The following is a 19,314-nucleotide window of genomic DNA, read 5'->3' as shown; positions in this document are numbered from 1 at the left end:
CTTCACCCTCAGGCGGGGGGGTTCAAGTGTACAACAAACAAAGTCCAGGGAGCATGACCGGAGAACTCGCACACAAAAATACACAAATATAGAGGGAGGTTCGGAGGGAGGGCGTGGGAGGAAGGTTCTGTTTCTTTAAATCAGCCGCAAAATGCGCAAGCAAGTGAAGCGTAGTACTTGATATCTATGTGTGAAAATACAAACATGGTGTGACATTTTTCCCACACTGGCACCTTTTCAGCAGTGCGACGGGAGCATGTAGGCCCCAAGCCAAAGAACAGTCACCATCTCTACTCAATTACATCTCAGAAATATGGATTTTTTTTTTTTAAAGTGCTTCTAAAGACTTAGTCTAACGAGCTCTTCAAGAACACAAACAGACATATTAATGCAAATGTTGAGCTATTTTTCAGTATCATTCGAATACAAATCAAAACAAAAACTTCATCATGAAAGCGGCCCTGTTGTGCTAAATCATGGGTGACACTTTGACAAGTGTAAGCCTCAAGAATCCCTCTTTACTCTGCGGAGTCACCTTAATATGCACGCTCACATTGTGAAACACACCGGGACGAACAGACAGCTGATGCCTTTCATGAAGCTAAATCCAGAGCGGTTGTAAAGACGAACTGAGAGAAAAAAAATGGCGCGGAAAAAAAAATCACGGCTGACATTTTATAAATGTAAAACGTTTTGTGCACAAACCAGCAGCAGTGAAGAGTACTTTGAAGATATAGTATTTATTAGAAGCTAAATGGAAGATATATCTCTGTTTTCTCAGCAGACTGTGAGCCAAACCTCTCTACTGTACATTCACAGTCTGATGTGGTTGGTATACTGTAAGTCTGTATCACACACTGAATATGCACAACCATTTGAGGCAAATATAATATCCTGGGGCCATTTCAGGGCTTTTATTTTGAAATCTTGAAAGAGGAACAGTATGACTAAACTGTCATTGAGTGTATTTTAAATTCATTTGAAACCTGCAGTGCTTTTTATGCAATTTTAAATATGTTTGAACAAGAAAAACAACAGAATTACTCGTTTAAGTACATTTGTGAGGTGCATTTGAACCAAGCTGCGACCAACAGTGTCATCACCCACTTGTATTTTAACCGTCGCCATCTTGGTATTTTGGAGCCAGTAGTGACCATATTTTAGCCCCTGAAGATGCAGCTTTTTGAGTACTAATATCTAAATAATGACAGGATTATTTTTAGATGGACAGCTAGAAAACTAAAAGGAAGAAGTGACTTTAGTGAATGACACCATAATGACTAGAAACAAATTATTGACTTTGGATTTCATGAGAGAAGTTGAATGGGAGTCTATGGAGTCAGAGCCTTTTTGGAGCCAAACCCTAGTGGCTCTCGGTGGAATTGCACTTCTGCATTGACCTCATTTTTCAGACCTGGAAGTTACGTCAGTCTATATTTTGAACAGATCTGTAGTCATTATTACATTTTTGATTTAAAAAAAAAAAAGATAAAACAGCCTTTCTAAAAAAACTGCATTATGGATAAATCCCTAAAATTATGTCAGATGTGTTTTTATTCAGAGATGTACACAAGTCTGTGGCGCTGAATTCCAACTGACCCTCACAGATGCTTCAGAAGTGGAGAAGTGGCTCAGAGAAGGCTAAACGGAAAAGGATTGCGAGGAGAGGGGCGAGTAATAACAGCAGTTCATCTGTCCTTCATCCTGCAGCTCGATGGAGAAAACAGAAATCGCTGTTGATAATAGACCTTTTTGTGGTTCGAGCGCTCAAAAACAAACTGCAGAAAAGATTCGTTCAAAGTGCAAAAAGCCATCCCGGATTGACTCCCATCTCTGTCCGAGGCTTTTACTCGAGCTGCCCACGACATCAATATTGCATTATACCGAGACCTGAATATCTTGTGCCAACATGTTTTCACTTCTGAATGGCTTCTGAAGAGACCCTGAATAAAAGAATTTAGCTCTTTGCCTTTATGAGATTATTCTGGGTGTTTCACTGAAATAAAATGAGATGCTTGAAATGTTTCTTAAAACTCTGGAGACGGAGTCGTTGCTGCAATGAGTTTTACAGAAAATAAAGCAAAAGTGCACTAAAAACTGTAATCCCCTCAACTGTGATCATGTCTCCACTCAAGAGGGCCTTAAGCTTTGAATAAATGTTTCAGTGTGTTGGGATTAAGATGCTTGTCGGCCAGCCTTCTTCTTCCTACTAATACCATTCTGAACATAAACAGACTCACGTACACATGCACACACACACCGGCAGTTAAATAACACTGAAGCCTGTTTGAAAAAGTATTGAAAGGACACCATCGCTCATGTGTGCAGCTCTTCTTCAGCTGATAATGCCTGTCATCCATTATTCGGTGCTACGCTCCGTCTCCTGCAGGAGAATGGTGGAGAAGCATCAAAATACTCGTCTGTGCTTGCGCCAAGTGTTTTCAGAAACAGTAGAATGACACCACAGGATGCACCACATTCAGATCATACTAGCTGGGGCTAACAATCAATGAATTAATTTACTATTGTCCTGATTAATCAATTCGTTTTTTGTTTTTTTTTACATATAATGTCAAAACATTTTCAGAGTCAATGGTGGTCTTGTTTTGTCCAACCAACAGTCCAAAAGGAACTCGAGAATATAACCTATTTGGTTGTGTTTCCTAACTTTTTTCTGCTTTTTCTAAATGTTAAAAGTGTGCTGGCAAATTTGTGAAGACATTTTCCTGCTTTACTTGAGTTTGGGCAACAAAAATGCTCAGAAATAGTGTCACTCTTTACATTTTTAACAAATATGATGAAAATGATTTTTGGATGAAAATCAGGTGCATTACTTTAAAAGCCATGAAAACATGGGAGAATAAACTCGGCAGGCTCTCTGAGGTGTATCCAGGCATCTAATGTATAATTTATGTGCACTCTGATCTGTGGTTGAACAGCAGATCTCATGAATTCGATTTGCAAACTGTCAAATGTTGCTGCACTTTAACGAAACACACAGAGCGGACTACACAGTGAATACACAAGCTCGCGGCCTCGGCTGTCTTTGTTCATCTGAAGAAACGACTACAAACCGACATGCTGGCTGACTGACCCACTGAGAGAAGTCTACAACCTTACTGCTGGAGGACAACGCTTGGTTCGAGAGCCAAAACTGGAGCCGAGCGGCCTGAAATCTAAACAACTGAGTTCATCTGAAGAGCACTTCCAGAAGTTGCAGCAGCTGCCTGAAATGGTGCAGCATTACCGAGTTCAAACGCTGAGCAACATAGAGGCGGTAAACATCTCCCTCCAAACACATTATCCTCTGGGACTCTTTAACAAACATGACAAACTTAAAGACACAAAAACAGACCCGTTTAGTGCAGGTTTTGATGACGGAGTGCGGCGAGGGTAAAAGCAGCACTGGGAATCAAGTGAACAGCTTGCTGCCTCGCCATGTGAATTCTCTCCCTTAAGAAACACAAATAAACAGCGAAGGCAGTGAAGCATGTATCCCCGAAAAAGAGGCTTCTGAGCTGTAAAGTCCCAGACATCCAATAACAACTCTCCGCCATAAACCACACCCTTATTACGACACATCAAAGCGAGCTAAACAAACAGCAGCAGGATGGATGGACCCCCCAAACACTGATGTACTGTGAGCTTTTACTGGGAACCTGACACGTCTGACATTTGTAAAGTTATCAGGACAGATGTAGTTCGGTGTAGATATAAATGTACACATTGGTTTCACAGGGAACACGAGGAGTTACTGTATATGTTTGTCTTGGCGTCACTTGTGCTGTTGCAATGTGATAGGGGATTTGAAAAAGTCTGCACAATTTATCATCTGCCACAAGTCCTCTGTATGTGTGCTTGTGTTACTCATAAAGATAAGACTTGAAATGTTGCCACCTGACAGCTGCACCACAGCAGAGATCCTCAAACTTCATGTGTTTACATGATGTTGTCATCTTGGTTGTTTATGCTGTAAATCTGCAGCGTTCTGGAAGAGGGATTTTTCTGAAGTTTCAGAAAGTATTTCAAACGAGGGTGAGAGGACAGAGAGTGTTTCATGCTGCACAGATTGTAAAGCCCCGATGAGGCAGATTTGTGTTATCGAGTTGCAAAAATAAAACTGGCTTCGACGTGAGGTCCAGGCTCAGACAGGTGATTTCTCAGGCTGAGCGAGAGTTGAAAGCGGCGAGGAGTACAGAAGGTTAGAAGGTGTAACGCTTTTAATCTCAACGAACAATGAACATAAATACTGTGTTGCAGAGTAATGTGCACTTGTATATATTTGACTAACAAAGGAAGAACTGCCTTAAATTCAGTGACACTGACTCGTTCCCACAGTTTGTTCCAGCCTCATGGTGACCTGCAGAGAAGCTGTTTAATCTGGGTTAACGACCCGGACCCAATTAAATGCTTTAAATTATCTTTAAAAACAAAATACTATCAATAATAATAGAATATTTAGGTTTTACACTTTAAGGGTGTTTTTTTTGTGAAGTATAAAGGATAACAGTTGAAATTACCATTTTATTTTAAAACTGTAAAGGAGTAATGTGTTTGTTATGTCAACAAATAATGCATCTTTAATCGGAACTTCTTCCCTCCATGCTTTCAGTTAACCATAACTAAGCTTTAAATACAGTACACAATAACCTAAAAGCTGGAGTTGAGGGAAACCTAAAAATAGGGCCATTATCCAAGAAAAATGTAGAGAAAACAAACAACAAAAACACCACAGCTAAATGCCACAAACAGTAACAGTGTGACGGCTCTCCTACTATCTTGGAGGCAGTCCTGGTCTACTTTAAGGGGTAACTGGCTGACATGGCAGAGTTGTCAGTTACTGCAGCTCACCTGGGCCTTCCAAGATATAAAAGCTGAGTTTGGTTTTTCTTTGTTTCGTGTTTGCACCGCCGACATCTCCACAGCACATTTGTCAAACAGCCATTCACTGCTCACCTTACAGACAGTACTGACTTCCACACTCTAATCTTAGCTTGTATTAGTTTATCTTTAATCAATTTAAATTGATTTCAGTGAATCTCTTACGTGGACTCTCTACTTGCCAGTTTGTGACAACAGCATGTCAGGACCAGCAGACTGAACAGAAACGTGGACGAGACCTGACTTAAATTTGGTGAAACTGAATCGTTCCCACAGTTTGTTTCAGCCTCACAGTGACTTGCAGACACCTGTAGCAGAGAAGCTATTTAACTGGTTAATCTGGGTTAACGATCCAGGGAGCTGCCGCAGTGAGGGCAACAGACAGTCTGTTGTTAAAGCCACTGTTTTAAACCTGCATGTCGAGGTGAGGTGAAGCTCTTGTTGGAAACTTGTGTCACGGCACCATTTAACCCAAACTGAGACCGACTGACCTCAGAGCAAAGACGAAGACAGAGACAGACAAGCTTTTCTTCACATCTATGAAGAAGACACTTGATTTATGGGTGTAAAAACCAACAGCAGTGAATCAATGGAGATGCATTCAATACACAAAAAAATAGAATTACTGCCTTGCGATTGTACGCCTCCGCCAACCACATAGTTTACGTGCATATCTGTTCAAACCCATATTGATGTTGCTGCAAAGAAGCTATAATTTCTAAAACGTGAATGCTTCACACACAACTTCCCTCCTGACAGTACAGATGATCTATCATCTATCACCATCATTTCTGTATGGACACCCCGGGGATAATGTCACCATTTTAGTATCTATCATAAATGTGAAATACAGTCACCATCTCCCCTTCCACTTCTCAGTTATGGTGGTAAATTATTATTCTTTTTTTCTGTTTTTATCCTATTAGATATCTGAGTGAAATGTTTTCCTAACTAACGTATGAATTGAACGAAGGCCACAAACATGTTTTGCGAGGTAACAGTTACTTTTGACCACCAAAATCTACTCAATTCATCCTGGAGTCCAAGTGAGTATTTCTGCCAAATTTTAAATGGGTCCCTCAAGGCATTCCTGAGATATCGCTTTCACAAGAATGGGACAAACAAATAGGATGGACGTGAGGTCATATTGCCCTTGACCTCTGACCTTTGATTACCAAAATCTATCCCCTTTATAATGAGTCCAAGTGAATTGTTGTGCCAACTTTGAAAAAGGTTCCTTAAGGTGTTCCTGAGATATCAAATCTACAATAATGGAAAAGATGTGAGGTCACAGTGGCCGTGACCTCTGACCTTTGACCACTAAAATCAAATCACTTAACACTCAAGGCCAAGTGAATGGATGTGCCATATTTGAGGAAGGTCCGTGAAGGCTTTCCTGAGATATCACGTTCACAAAAATGGGAAAGAGGTCATGTCACAGTGACAGTGACCTCCGACGCCCAAAACACAATAACTTCATTGTTGAGGTCAAGTGAACATTTGTGCGAAATAACTTAAAAAATAATAATTTGACATAGGGCTGGGTGACGTCACCGAAAATCAATATTATAATGAATTCCAGACCAAATCAGGAAGTAAACGAAAGCGAGCAAATCTCATCTGAAATGCTCCCGGTGGGAAATGAAGCCACACGCTGTGACGGGCGCTCGCCGGAATTCACATGTAAGTGTTTCTTTTAAGACTCACTGTTTGGCATCAACAGACAACAGTCCCACAGGGAGAAACTGATGATACGACAGGAAGTCATTTCACCAGACTGGAGCGTAATACAGCTGAATGACCTTTTTAAGTGTACTTAAGGCTTAGATTCACATTTTTCTTTACAGGAAATTTGGTCGTAAATCACTGACTCGAACAGACAAAGCACGCTGATGGCAAGCAGGTGCGTCAAAAAGAAATTATGACACAAAATAACTCCTGGAATGTGTTTTGCATCACAGGATGATGATATACAGCTTTGTGAAAGTGTAAAAGAGCAGATTTTTCCTTGAGGAGGACACAGCTCTTCCTCTATCCTCTTCTTTCCTCAGTTAAAGCTCTTTCAGTGTGGCGAAGACAGTTTCTGAAATCCATTCAGCTCTCTTCTGGGTGGAAGATTTCAGCTCAGCGTCTACCATTCCTGCCCTCTGCATATGAAGGCTTTTATTGTGTCAACAAAGTGCCGGTGGCAGGTGAGGGACTGTGTGTGTGTGTGTGTGTGTGTGTGTGTGTGTGTGTGTGTGTGTGTGTGTGTGTGTGTGTGTTGGGTACCGACAGGAGGAATGACAGGGTGTTTGTGCTGTGGACTGTATTTCCATTCTGCAACAACAAATGAGGCAGAGAGAGCGAAAACAATGACGAGGGCATGTTTGTGTCAGTGGGATGGCATGCAGGCATGTATGTGAGCATACGTGCGTGTGCGTGTGTGTGTGTGTGTGTGTGTGGATGTGACATTTGAAGTGGTTGTGATGCATTAGTCTGAGTGCCTTTACAGTTGTGTGCCTGCAGTCTGTATGTGTGTGTGTGTGTGAAATTTAAAGTGGTATGTGTGACTACACACGAGTGTGTGCTTGAATGTTTACAGCTGACGATCAAAGCCCTCCTCTCTCCTCGCTCAGAGACGCGACGCTGTGAACACGAGATGATTAGAAGCCGCGGAAAAACTTAACAAGCTGTCTAAACCCGGGCGGCCGCCATCATTATGACTTCGATGCTGCGCGACAGCCAGGGCGCCATAACAAGAGACATGGGTGATGCCTTTCATTCGCATAGAAACAAACACAGCCATTGTGTGCTATTCATCTCCAGTAGGTCCACCGACCCGTTCCCGCTGCGGGAAGCCCAGGTAATTTCCTGTTCTGATCTTTCTGAGTTCGAATTTAAGATGATCCAGTCCCACACAGAAGGTAGATGAACACCTGAGGGCTGAGCTTAATTTGATATAGAACATTAATCCTCCAAAGCTCCTCCTCATCTACTTTTTCATTACTAAACATCCATTCTTTTAAGGAGATCTGTAATTGCTCCAGGTTGACGACCAAAGAGTATTTTTAGGAACGGCTCAAAAGAGGACTTCATTGATTCGTTCTCTTTATACGAGTTGGATTTTTTTTTCACGAGACAGGAAGGTTTATTCAAACTGAGTGTGCCACGACAACACTGGTCTGAAATAATGCTGCAGAATAAAAATGTTGAAATGATCAATCTCAATTATTTACCTCAGTTCGAGAAAATTAATTTCCATGTTGCATCAACATTTAACATAAAATGTTTAACTTCTTTTCAATTCACTCTGAAACTCAAGTTTTAAGCTTACAAGAATGATTAGTCCTTAAAGTGCTTATAAAAAAATATGATAATCTAAATGTTTACAATAAAAAAATAAAAAAAAAACTGGGCAAAAACAATGTGCTGATGAAGGTCATGCCATTCGATGAAAAGCTCTGGAGCAGCTAACAAATAGATCTCGAGGTGAAACTGTTTAGTAAGTGAAAAACTAACTTTATGGGGTTATTTTAAAAGGCATGACTGGTCTAGAATCATGAAAGCAGCTGTGAATGAGTGCATTAAACATTTATATAAAAAAAAAAAAAAATAGTGAGAGAACCTTGAACAAAAATCTTCATGGTCATTTCATCCAGAATGGTGAGCCTTACTATATAATGATGGGAAAATATAGCCTTTAATTTTGAGGCCCTGCTACCTGTCTTTTATTGCCTTTTATTCCCTAAACGTTTCAATCCGAAAAGGACGGCACTAATTCTGGAAATCACAAAAAACAACCTGTGGCTACCTCTGATCAGCCGCGCAGCTTTTGTGTGGATCCTCACGTACCTCTATCTGGGAGCTGTTGTCTGTTTCTTCTGTTGACAGCAGGCCCGGGAAGCCGTCGGGCTCCTCCGGTTCAGGATCCTGGTCCTGCTCCTGACTGGCCCTGTTACTGTCCATGTTACGCGGTTTTGGGGGAAGCCATCTCCTCCACCGGTGGCTGTACAGCTTCACATCCACCGCTGCGTCCTCATCTCCTGCCTGCCCCTGCACGTATGAGTAAGAAACCCCTGGGGAAAACAGGAAAGGAAAGTGTGAACAACAAAACAAACTTTGTAAAAGATCAAATAAAACATCAGATGAGAGCCAAATCACCTTAAAGTAATAATTCCACGTCAATAAATGTACAGTAAGTGTTTTTTTGCTGTAAATGGTGCAATACTACAACATTCTAATTAAATTAATGAATCTCGTGCTTGTCAAACTGAAAAGGAAATCTGTCATATCTGTAGGTAGTACAGATGAAATAATTACACGTCACAATAATATTTTTTACTTTCACACATGCAATAGTCAAGTCAGAGGCGGGAACTGTTCCATTCATTAATCTTGTACCGCTTCCTCACAACTCACTGTCTCTCTGTGGACCTGTTTCATTGCTTTGGGGAGAAATCTCTCTCCGCCTGACAGAGATGCACATTAACAACGACTCTGCAGCCATCACACAGACCAGTAGGCCACAGTCAGAGCCAGTCATCCCTATCCCTGAGTCTGAAATGAGACGCTGGTGACAGGTGAGAAATGGTGTTGTTTTAATGTAAATAGTGACTTGATTAACCGAGCCGGAGACAGATTGCTGGATCGGAGGTGAAATGTGCTGCGTTGTTACAAGAAAAGGACTTCCACAAGTGAAATGGGTCAGAATTTCTCCTGTTCTGTCCTCATGATCTTTGGTTAGGTAGGTGGTGGGTGGTTAGGGTGCATGCTCCCTGAGCAACGACTCCCCAGTTTGATTGCCAGCCAGTCGGACCTTTGCTGCACAGCTTTCCTGTCTATCTCCACTGTGACTATCTAATAAAGGCAGACACGGTGATGACCAATAACATTTTCCCTGCCACCCTGTGAGTGTGCAGGTCCTTTCCCTATAAACGGGTTCATCCACTCCTGCCCTTCAGGATCAGGCCAATAACAATTTTATAAGGTCAACAGCTCTTCCTGTTTCAGTTAATGTACAATTGCCCCTTTGAATTTAACAGTTCATGTAGTACACTTTTACCAAACATACTGTAAATCATGGCCGACCTGGTGACACATCAAATTCTTTCTTCCTTAGTGGTCCTACGAGTGCGATATACACATGTTCTCCATTTGCTTACACCTGTTTCTCCACATCATACAGACGGCAGAGAAGGTCTGTTTATCTGTTAGTCCTGTGATGGACTACAGGCTTGTTTCCCTGCTTTCAGGCTGACGCTCAGCATGGCTGGATAAGCTCCCGCCCCTCATGACCTTAATAGGATTAAGCGGTGAGAGACAATTAGCAATAAACTTCATTTTCATAGCACTTATCCGGACGCAACATTTATAAAAGTGCTTGCGTGCTGTTGCAGCAATGCAAATTGCTTTGGCTTTAGGAGAGAGAGAGAGAGAACTTCTGATTCCTCTGCTGTTGTTATATGTTGCTTCTCTTTCACAAGAGGTCACTGGGTTTAACTAGCAGAGTCCGTTTTTCTCTCTTCACTCTGTGTCTTTTTCTCTCACGCTCACATCTCGTCCTCCTCGTTGCCCCCCCTCACACCCCCCCCCCCCCCACTCCCCCCGGGCCCCCGACCAGTGGTTCCCTCAGAGCAAGTGGAGAGGCTTAAGCTGCTAATTTAGCCAAAGAGGAGGCTGACAGATTCACTTTATAATGAGCGTCGGCAAAACAAGAAGCAGAGAGAAAAATCTGCTCACACAGGTTGGTGTTGATGTACACTGGAAGAATTCAACAGAGCAGAGTATGACACCGGTCTCGGATGACCGCAACTGTTTCTTGAGAACAATTAAAAGTCACCTTCAGACATTTCTGTCACACAACACAAACTGAGCCAGAAATCTTGGCGCCGTTATGGACTCGGACCAAAATTTGAACATCCATATCAAGACAATTTGGGAACTTGAAGCAACAAATTAAATACAGGAACTGTTTTCTGCTTTCAATGTCTAAAATTAGTTACAAAATTTAAAAAAAAATTATGTTAAAGCAAAAACTCATCACTTGTAAGGACACATTTTACAGGGCTTTTTTTTTTTTTTTTTATCACTGAGCTGTAATATGACAAGAAAGACATTTCAGAGTCAGGAAATGAACTGAAATGGCTATTGGTTTTGTCAGTCTTCCCATCATATCTGTACAGTATAATATAATTTCAGATGAAAAGTAACAGCCCTGAAAGCCATCAGTGGTCCCAAACTACCAATGTTACAATTCGGATATAGATGAATAGGGCAGTCTTTGGAGAATCTCTCCAACAGCTATTTAGACCAACTCTTTACTCACTTTCTCACTCTCAGCATACCTCTAATACTTCCCGACACTTACTCAATCCTTAATGGTCATTAGTCACATCCATACGGACAAAGTAGCCCAGAGTACTTCCTGTCAACACCAGTGATATACTCTAATCCAAGAGGCACCTACACATACTGTTCCACTAACGCATAAACATCTATTCTCATCTTTTAAAGGTTCCTTGTCAGCTCTTCAATATACGGTGGAAAGCTGGCAAACAGCGGATACTTTAAAATACACCATGACCACAACATAGGGGCCTTGAACAAATGGCTGCTCTTTTCCCAGCATGCCCGTCTTTGAATGGCCATGATGAGTCACTCTTTAAAGGAGCACATACACCTGCATTTCTCTTGTGAACACCACCTCTGTGACGGCAGAATATCTTATTATCCAGGGGGGGAGGCTGGGTCTTTTGTCAAACATTTGGGAAGGCACTAAGGACTGACCCCTGAGGGACACCTAAAATAAACCCCCAGCAGGACAAGGCTTCTCCCCGGGGTGAGACTGTTTCTCGGCTTTTGTGTGAAAGAAAATCTTTCCCGTCTGCATTTCTTTCAGTGCTTCTGAAAGCCCCTGCATACCTTCACCCTGACTCTGTCGAGCAGCCTTGTTGGCCGGACTCACGCCTGTCATCACCTCTGATTCACAAACACCGGAGGGATTGTAATTTGGTTCCACCTAAAGCCTCTCAAGGACTTTGAGGCGGTCATAAAACCGCAGAATAAAGGTGCTGTCTGCACCCCCTTTCTTTCACTCAGTTACTGCTTGTTTCCCCCCTCTTTACTCTTGGTTCCCACCTGACTCAGTGTTGCTGACAGGAGATCGTCACACATGACTGGCAAGTCGACGACGTGCAATGCTTCATTGCGTTTTCGCATGCTATTGGTCTGCATAATTTCAGAAGAGACAGATACATTTAAAAAAAAAAAAAAAGAAGTTACATCCCTCAACAATTTCTTAGGCTTCCTATCTCTGGCTGTTGGCGTGCTTAATTTAGTGCCTGCTGAAATCTGCTTTATCAGACTCTGCCAAGCGCTGTGGAAGACCTTCTCTCACCGCGGTTGTAACACTGCTGACTCTGTGCATCGACTCACCAGGGTCAACGTGGGTTAAGTTCATGTAACTATTGCAGAAAACTTGGACTTTCTGGTTCTGTGCATGTTTGCTTTAAAATAAAAGAAGAAAAATGCACCAGCAGCTCAGATAATTTGGGTAATTAAAGGATCTATTGTTGGAAGTGCACAGAACAAATTCTCCCATAACGAGCAGACAATGTGATGAACAGTATCGCTTCACGTCACCCGACAGAACAATTAAATGTTTTTCTCCATTCAGCTTTTTGTTCTCGTCATTAGCAATGATTCATTGGGAACATTTGTCAGAAGAAGCGCTCACACACACTTCAGAAGAACTTGGTAATGCCAGCAAACAATGAAGCGTTCAGAAAAAACAATAAGGACATAAAAAGTACTGTTTCTTTAAAGGGTTAATTCACACAAATGCCAAAAGACATGTTTTTGTAAACTGAGTCCGGCCCGAGTTTTAAGATGTCAAGTTTTCACTGAACACTTCAAATATTTCTAATAATTTGTATTGGATCACACGCCTGTTAGAAATCTCCTGAAAAAAAAACACAGTCTGAGCCAAAGAGAAGAGGTCAAAGAGAATGAGCAATTTCATTGAGCTGGGTGTATGCAGGAAATGTTTATTGCATTTGTAACAATGGAAATATGTCCATCAAAATTTCACAGAGACCAATATGATGCCTCTGAATGGCTCAGTTTGTCTGCTAAACGGAACAAAACCCCAAAATATTAACATTGAGAATGATACAAAACAGAGAAAAACAAATTGTTATATTTTGAAAAGCTGGAGGGAATCTTTGCTTGATAATTATGTGATAAACAGTTGATTTTTTTTTTTTTAATCAAAATCATAAATTCCCTGCTATGAAATGCTTTAAACTTTGTTTATTAGCATAATGTATGAAGTTTCAGCAGATTGAATCAATTTATTAATCAACCAAAATCTAAAAGAATTTTAATATCTAATGTTAACAAATGAGCAAGTTTGTGCTTGAGGTTGTATTACACATTGGACTACCAACGAGCAGACAGGTCAGAGTTTATGACCCCTCACAAGATCATCTCAGAGCAAGACCAAGGGCACTCTGTTAAAACCATGAAAAACCCTAAAGTGAAGAGGAAGAGACAGATAAGACGATACACTAGATTTGACTGATGACTTAATAAAGTGGGTTAAAAAGGAGGTGGCTGCTGGTTTGATCTTGTTACGAACAAAATGTGAATTCTTCCAGAGCCGGTTAACCATGCCTCGGCATTTCTGATAATAGATCATGAATCACATGCTGCAAATTAACTTTCACCTTTACTGAATTATGTAAATGCACATAATGTGAGGAACAAAGTAATCTGACCGCAGACCTTTCAAATCTGTCACCCAAGAACATACTGCTGTCTCAAGACAAACTCCAGACATACAACTGTCTGAAATTATTATGCAGAGCACAAGTGGGCTTTTCTGACTTGCTGTGTCTTGCATTTTACACATTCTCTCTTGAAAACGCAACATGTCATTAAGCAAACACATAAAAGTGAAAAGCTGACTGCAGGAGAAAGTTGAACACAGGCAGACAGAGAGGCAGCACCTGCAAACCAGATCCCGTTTAAGACAGAGCTCGTAAAGCATTGAGCATATATCTAAATACGTCTAAATCTGAGATAATCAGAGCTGGAGACGAGTTAAGACATGAAATTACATAGTGCAGCAGTGCACAGAAGAACAAATGAACAAAACAGAATTCCTCTCACAGAAAAGCCTCTAAAATTAATTCATTTCCACGTTTTCCACAAAGATGCATTATCAGTTTCCCTCCAGAGAGAAGCATCGAGTGAGCTTCCTGCCTGTCAGGAACACTTCGTTTCACTACAGATTTGTGTTGCCAACAATTAGTCACATCTTTCTAAGTCAAAGCATTGCAACACAAACATCCCCCGGGGCGACCGCTGCCTTTTTCTGAGACATAATAACCTGCTGGCTAAAGATATCACATTGTTGATATTATTCTGCAATTCTGATGTCTCACTTCAGTAAAGACCCACGACTGGATTCAGGGTTCCTTTTTAATAGAATCAAAGCACTTGTTTCACAATTTGAATAAAAACGCTATGGGACAAACCTCGTGTGATGAAAACAGTGACTTGTAATCACTTTTGTTGATATGCTTGTTGAGCCTCACAGAATAAACTTTATCAGAATGGCTCCTGGCAACACCAGAATCAGCAAACAAACAAAAAGACTGGAGAGCAAATGAGAAAAGAGGCAGGGAGCTATAAATAAAAGCTAATTTTCTAACTTTGAAAGTGTTGTAATTATAAGCTGCAGAGAAGGAAGGTGGAGGGAAGCCATTAATAAGAGACTAATGCATTTACAGGGAAACATGGCGTCCGTGAAGGAGACAGGTGTAAGGACTGCATGTTAGAGGAAGGAAGGTGGCCAGAGGCAAAGAGATGGAGGTGGAATTAGGAGGTAGTCCTGCTTAAGGTCCAGTGATTTTTAATCGAGGATTTAACTTGGAGGAACATAACTGTTTTTTACAGGGGGCTTTGTAGAGAATTGCTAATTCCCCCCATCTGAGTGTCTGCTCAAAACAACTAAATGCACTGGACACAAAATCCGAGCAGGCGAAGCCACAAAGATCCCAGAAACATACCCGAGTGCACAGTGTCAAACCCCAAAACACAGGGTTTAAAGTGCTGGAGTCAACCATCATGGAGTCTGCTGTCACCGCCGTGGCTTTCTTTCTGTAATTGGTGGTTGTCTTGGCTCTGGCATTGGTCAGTGCAGGAAATGTATACAAAAATACTTTGGCAAAGAGACAAAGAGACAAACAGACAAGCAGGGAGGGCTGCCGGCAGCGGGATCACAAAGCGAAGAGTGCTTCCTGAGTGACACAGGAGTTTAGAAATTCTGGATTCCAGTCAGGCGCAGTGTCTGTCTCATATTTCAGGAGGTTGAGTGATAGACTGCAGGACGATGAAGCACTGCTGTTGGCTCTCATTCCACTTTTCAACTGATTCAACGGCTCAGGAGCCCCCGAGGCCTTGAATCACTCCACCATGAGAGGTCCCGGGCCTGGCAGGCAATGCATCAACGGACACTGGACCTCCTGCAACAGATTATTTCTCCTCCCTCCAGTGCAGACCATTACCCGTGGTGGTAATATTACTGTATTCTTACAGGTCACAGGCAAAAATCCCTGCTGAGAAAAAAAACTCAGCATCCCTCACTCAGCCTAAATCTCGCCATGAAAACACGAAATCAGTTCCTTTCACTGTTCCCACAGTCCTCTAAGTGCCTGCTTAACAGACCTTAAAATTGGAAATGGTCACATCTGTAGCAGTGAATAGGGAGGGATAGGCAGGACAAAAACCTGCACTTTCATTCTGATACGCCACATTACAAACAATAGCCTTGCCTTTATCCTGCAGGTTCACACACTCCTCAGCTGAGTTTCTGTGGAAGGAACCCGCCTACACGTCCAACATCTGAGACGTATTCGACACAATAATCTCTCTTTTTGTCCACTTACCCTCAAAAAACACTTGCCTCTCCAAGAATTTTTCCAAGACCTGATCTCTCCATCTCTTTAGCCTCGGAGGGATTTGAGGGCATGAACCCACTGACTCAGTTGTGTCTTCTATATTTCTGGCCAGCTTCACATCTGCTACCACAGTTAGGAAGAACAATATTTTCTAAATATTTCTAACTGCAAAGATGGGTTTGGGTTCAACTCCAATAAAGTTTCTTCAGTCATAAAAAACAACAAAAACTGACCAGAGTCTGTTTCCTACAGTATTTAAAAAAAAAACATCTTGACCGCTCCCACAGAACCACAAGATGAAACGCTGCCACAAAGGTGATAGAGCCAGTTATTAAAACCACTGACTCAGCTACTTATCTTTAGCACAAATAGATACCATTCCTCATGGCATTTTTCACAGCAGGCATTTTGACTTGTCATGTTCGGAAAAACACATTCACAATGACTCTGTTCAAGTGTCCCAGTAACTGTGAACCTGTTGAGATTCAGAGGCACGAAGGACCCCATCACACAAAACAGGAACAGGTTTTCATAAAACAAAAGGCTTTAATAACTAGAGGCAGGGAATCCAAAAACAAAGTGTGTCTACTGAGGATGGATCCTAAAAAGAACTGAAGCGGCAAAATAAAATATAAAAAAACATACTCAAACTAACTAGGACACATAGTAAATAAACTAAGGCTAAACAGTCACAATGAACTAAAAAAGACGTAAATTTCAAAAAGACCACCGAAGAGTTCAAACACTAGGGAGAGGAGGACAACAAGGGACAGATGAAACTAATCAGGGCGGGGAAAACAATCGCACAGGGGGAGGAAGTGAAGTAGACCAAGACACAGGAGTTTGTGTTTTCTCACATTACACACTTCATAAAAAAAAAACACACCACGGGTCATTTTAGACTTATTGATTAAGATGGGTGCTTCAAGCTAAATGATCACGTCTACTTCTGTCGCTCTAAAAGTAATCAATCCAACAGGTGATTCAGAGACAAACAATGTTCATGTGAGAGAAATATCACGCCCGGTAGTAGACAGCGGCGCTTTAACTGAAGATTGATTACCTGTCATGTGGAGAGGGCTTGTTCTAAGTGTGTGTAGATTTAGATGTGCATGTGTGTGTGTGTGTGTGTGTGTGTGTGTGTGTGTGTGTGACTCGTCCTGAAGGTGGAGAGTGATTGAGTGCCAGTGTGAGTGTATTAACCATGTTTCTTCCACTTTCCCTCTGGGCCGAGGACTCCAAGCGAGGCCAGACGGGGCCCTTTGGGCTTGTCCTCATCCTTCCTGCTAATCCATCAGCATCACCAAGCCTCCCACCTCTCCACCCTGCCAAACCCTCTCCACACTCCAATGTTCTCTCGCTGAGCGCCGTGTAAACACATGCAAACGGGTCCAACTTGGAGCCCGATGGACCTGCCATTTCCCACAGTCAAATAAAAAAAAAAAAGAGCACAGCTGTCTGAGGAGGAGTGTGATGTGGCCAATTGGGGCAATCGTTATTTAAAAAAAAAAAATATATATTGGTTAGGTTAACATCAACCAATTTATTACAGACATACTTGTAACGGAAAAATACATTGAATGAGGGAGCCCCTCTGCTTTTTGAAAATCACCTGGAAAATCACTCCTAATCAGCGAGCACTGGTACTATTAAAGGAAATGTGTGGCCAGTGGAAAAAGCAGAAAGAAGAGAAAAGAGAAAACGAAGGGAAAATGTAACCCCCCTCATTCCCCCCTCAATATTGTTGATTATTTCAAATATAGCGTCATTTAAGATGACATGTCTTGACATGTTTTTGAGTAAATCAAGTCAGGCTACAACGATTATTTTCTTTTTTTCTCAATAAATCTGTCAATTATTTAGTCAAAAGTTTAGTTTATAAAATATCAGAACATGATAAATTTTTGTGAACAAAATGCTGAGAAAATGTCAAGCTCGTAAAAGTTAACTTCAACTGATTAGTCCTCGCATGTTAACCATTAGCTGGCTAACTAAAAAGGTTCACCAAAACTAGCTGTAAATGTTGGATAAAAAATACATAAAGATTAATTTATTTAACAGATATTTTTAACCATAAACAATGAATATTACAAATGTATTGTGAGTTTACCAACACCACACACTACTCTCAATATTTTATAGTTTATAATTATTATTATTTTTTTTGAAAGGTTATTAGCAGCAGCAGGATCTTAACTAAACTTTGATTTATTTTGTTTTTGACTAAATCGTCCCACTCCTTACATGTTTTCATCAAAACTTTTCAAAAACCTTATTTAAGGCATCACTTCCAAAAAGAGTAATTTCTGTTCTGATTTATTGCTAAAAACAACAAAAAAAGGCTGTTGGCTATACTGTTACCAAATCTTGTACTGATATCAGCTTTAAAAGTGTGGTATCTTTGGGACTCTGCTTACTTTCTCTTCCATATAAGTGCCGATATGAATCTTCCCAAGTTAATTTTACCCTGAGTACAGTGTCTAATCCATCATGGTGATAAATTCAACCAACAACACGTACTGCGGTTGTTAGACTGCACAGTTGGTCAATTTTAAGTGCAGGCCTCATATTCACTTATGAAACTCCTTATAATCAGCTAATTTGCTCAAGCCATAAATACTTACCATATGAGTAATAGAAAAACTCTTAAATAAGATCTTGATGTTTTCCCGGTAAGCAGATGTAACCGGGACTTTTTTAATGTTCTTCAAAATTATGTTGAAAAACATATAACAAACCGCTTAAAACTTGCCAAATTCCATATCTTCCCACCTACAGCCTACAGGCAAAGCCAGCAAAAACAAAAAGACTGAATATACCAAAAATCCAGATCTCCAGCTTCCCACAGAAGCACACCAAGATGATATATATTTTAAGACTCCCTTCTGCTGCTGTACATACTGAGCAGAGAGAGAGAGAAACAGTGGACCATTCCCCATTTCTATCGCTGCCAAACCCCTATCGGCACATTTCATGTATCTGTTGACAAACTGCGAGCCACATCCAAGTCACACACAGTCTGTAATTGCTTCAACCTCCTGCCATTCAGCAGTGGAGACTTAAGCCACTCAAAGGAAATCAATATTAAATAATTGTTTACAGCACAACCTCCTTGCCTCGCTGGGAGTTTTGCTGCGTAGAAAATGAGACCTACAGCGTGGCGTGTCGCAGAACAGACGGCCGAGTCTGTCCAATAAATGACATCATAAACGGGGATTTTGCATGTGCAACAGTGTATCTGGTGAAGACTCTCAAAACTTTCATTCAATTAGAAATACACAGGCAAACATTTGCATTGCTTCGCACTGATTTTGTCTTCACCTCCTGTTCAAATTTCTAATTATGCAGATTTAGCAGAGACAATATTAATGAGCTTTGCGTCGTTATTTTTCAGGACAAGGAAAACGCTTGAGGGTTTTTCTACTTGTTGAAGCTTAATTAAAACCATTAAATATATAATTCATCACTTTTCTCATTTAATTTACTT

At 41.1% G+C, this 19,314-nt stretch overlaps 1 protein-coding gene across 1 annotated transcript in view; it reads right to left on the bottom strand.

The window, feature by feature from the left end:
- plxdc2b (plexin domain containing 2b) overlaps positions 1 to 19,314 on the bottom strand; it is an 89,176-nt gene that overhangs the window by 46,534 nt on the left and 23,328 nt on the right. Inside the window, exon 2 of the mRNA XM_069159544.1 lies at positions 8,716 to 8,939. Coding sequence (XP_069015645.1) covers positions 8,716 to 8,939 — 224 coding nt within the window. The remainder of the gene's footprint in view (positions 1 to 8,715; positions 8,940 to 19,314) is intronic.

The sequence above is a fragment of the Embiotoca jacksoni genome, unplaced genomic scaffold (assembly GCF_022577435.1).
Source record: "Embiotoca jacksoni isolate LCO1_2020_lvr unplaced genomic scaffold, fEmbJac1.0.p SCAF_25, whole genome shotgun sequence".
NCBI classification, from domain to species: Eukaryota; Metazoa; Chordata; class Actinopteri; family Embiotocidae; genus Embiotoca; species Embiotoca jacksoni.
Note: the sequence above shows the minus strand (reverse complement) of the source record. Positions and strands in the feature narration are given on the sequence as shown.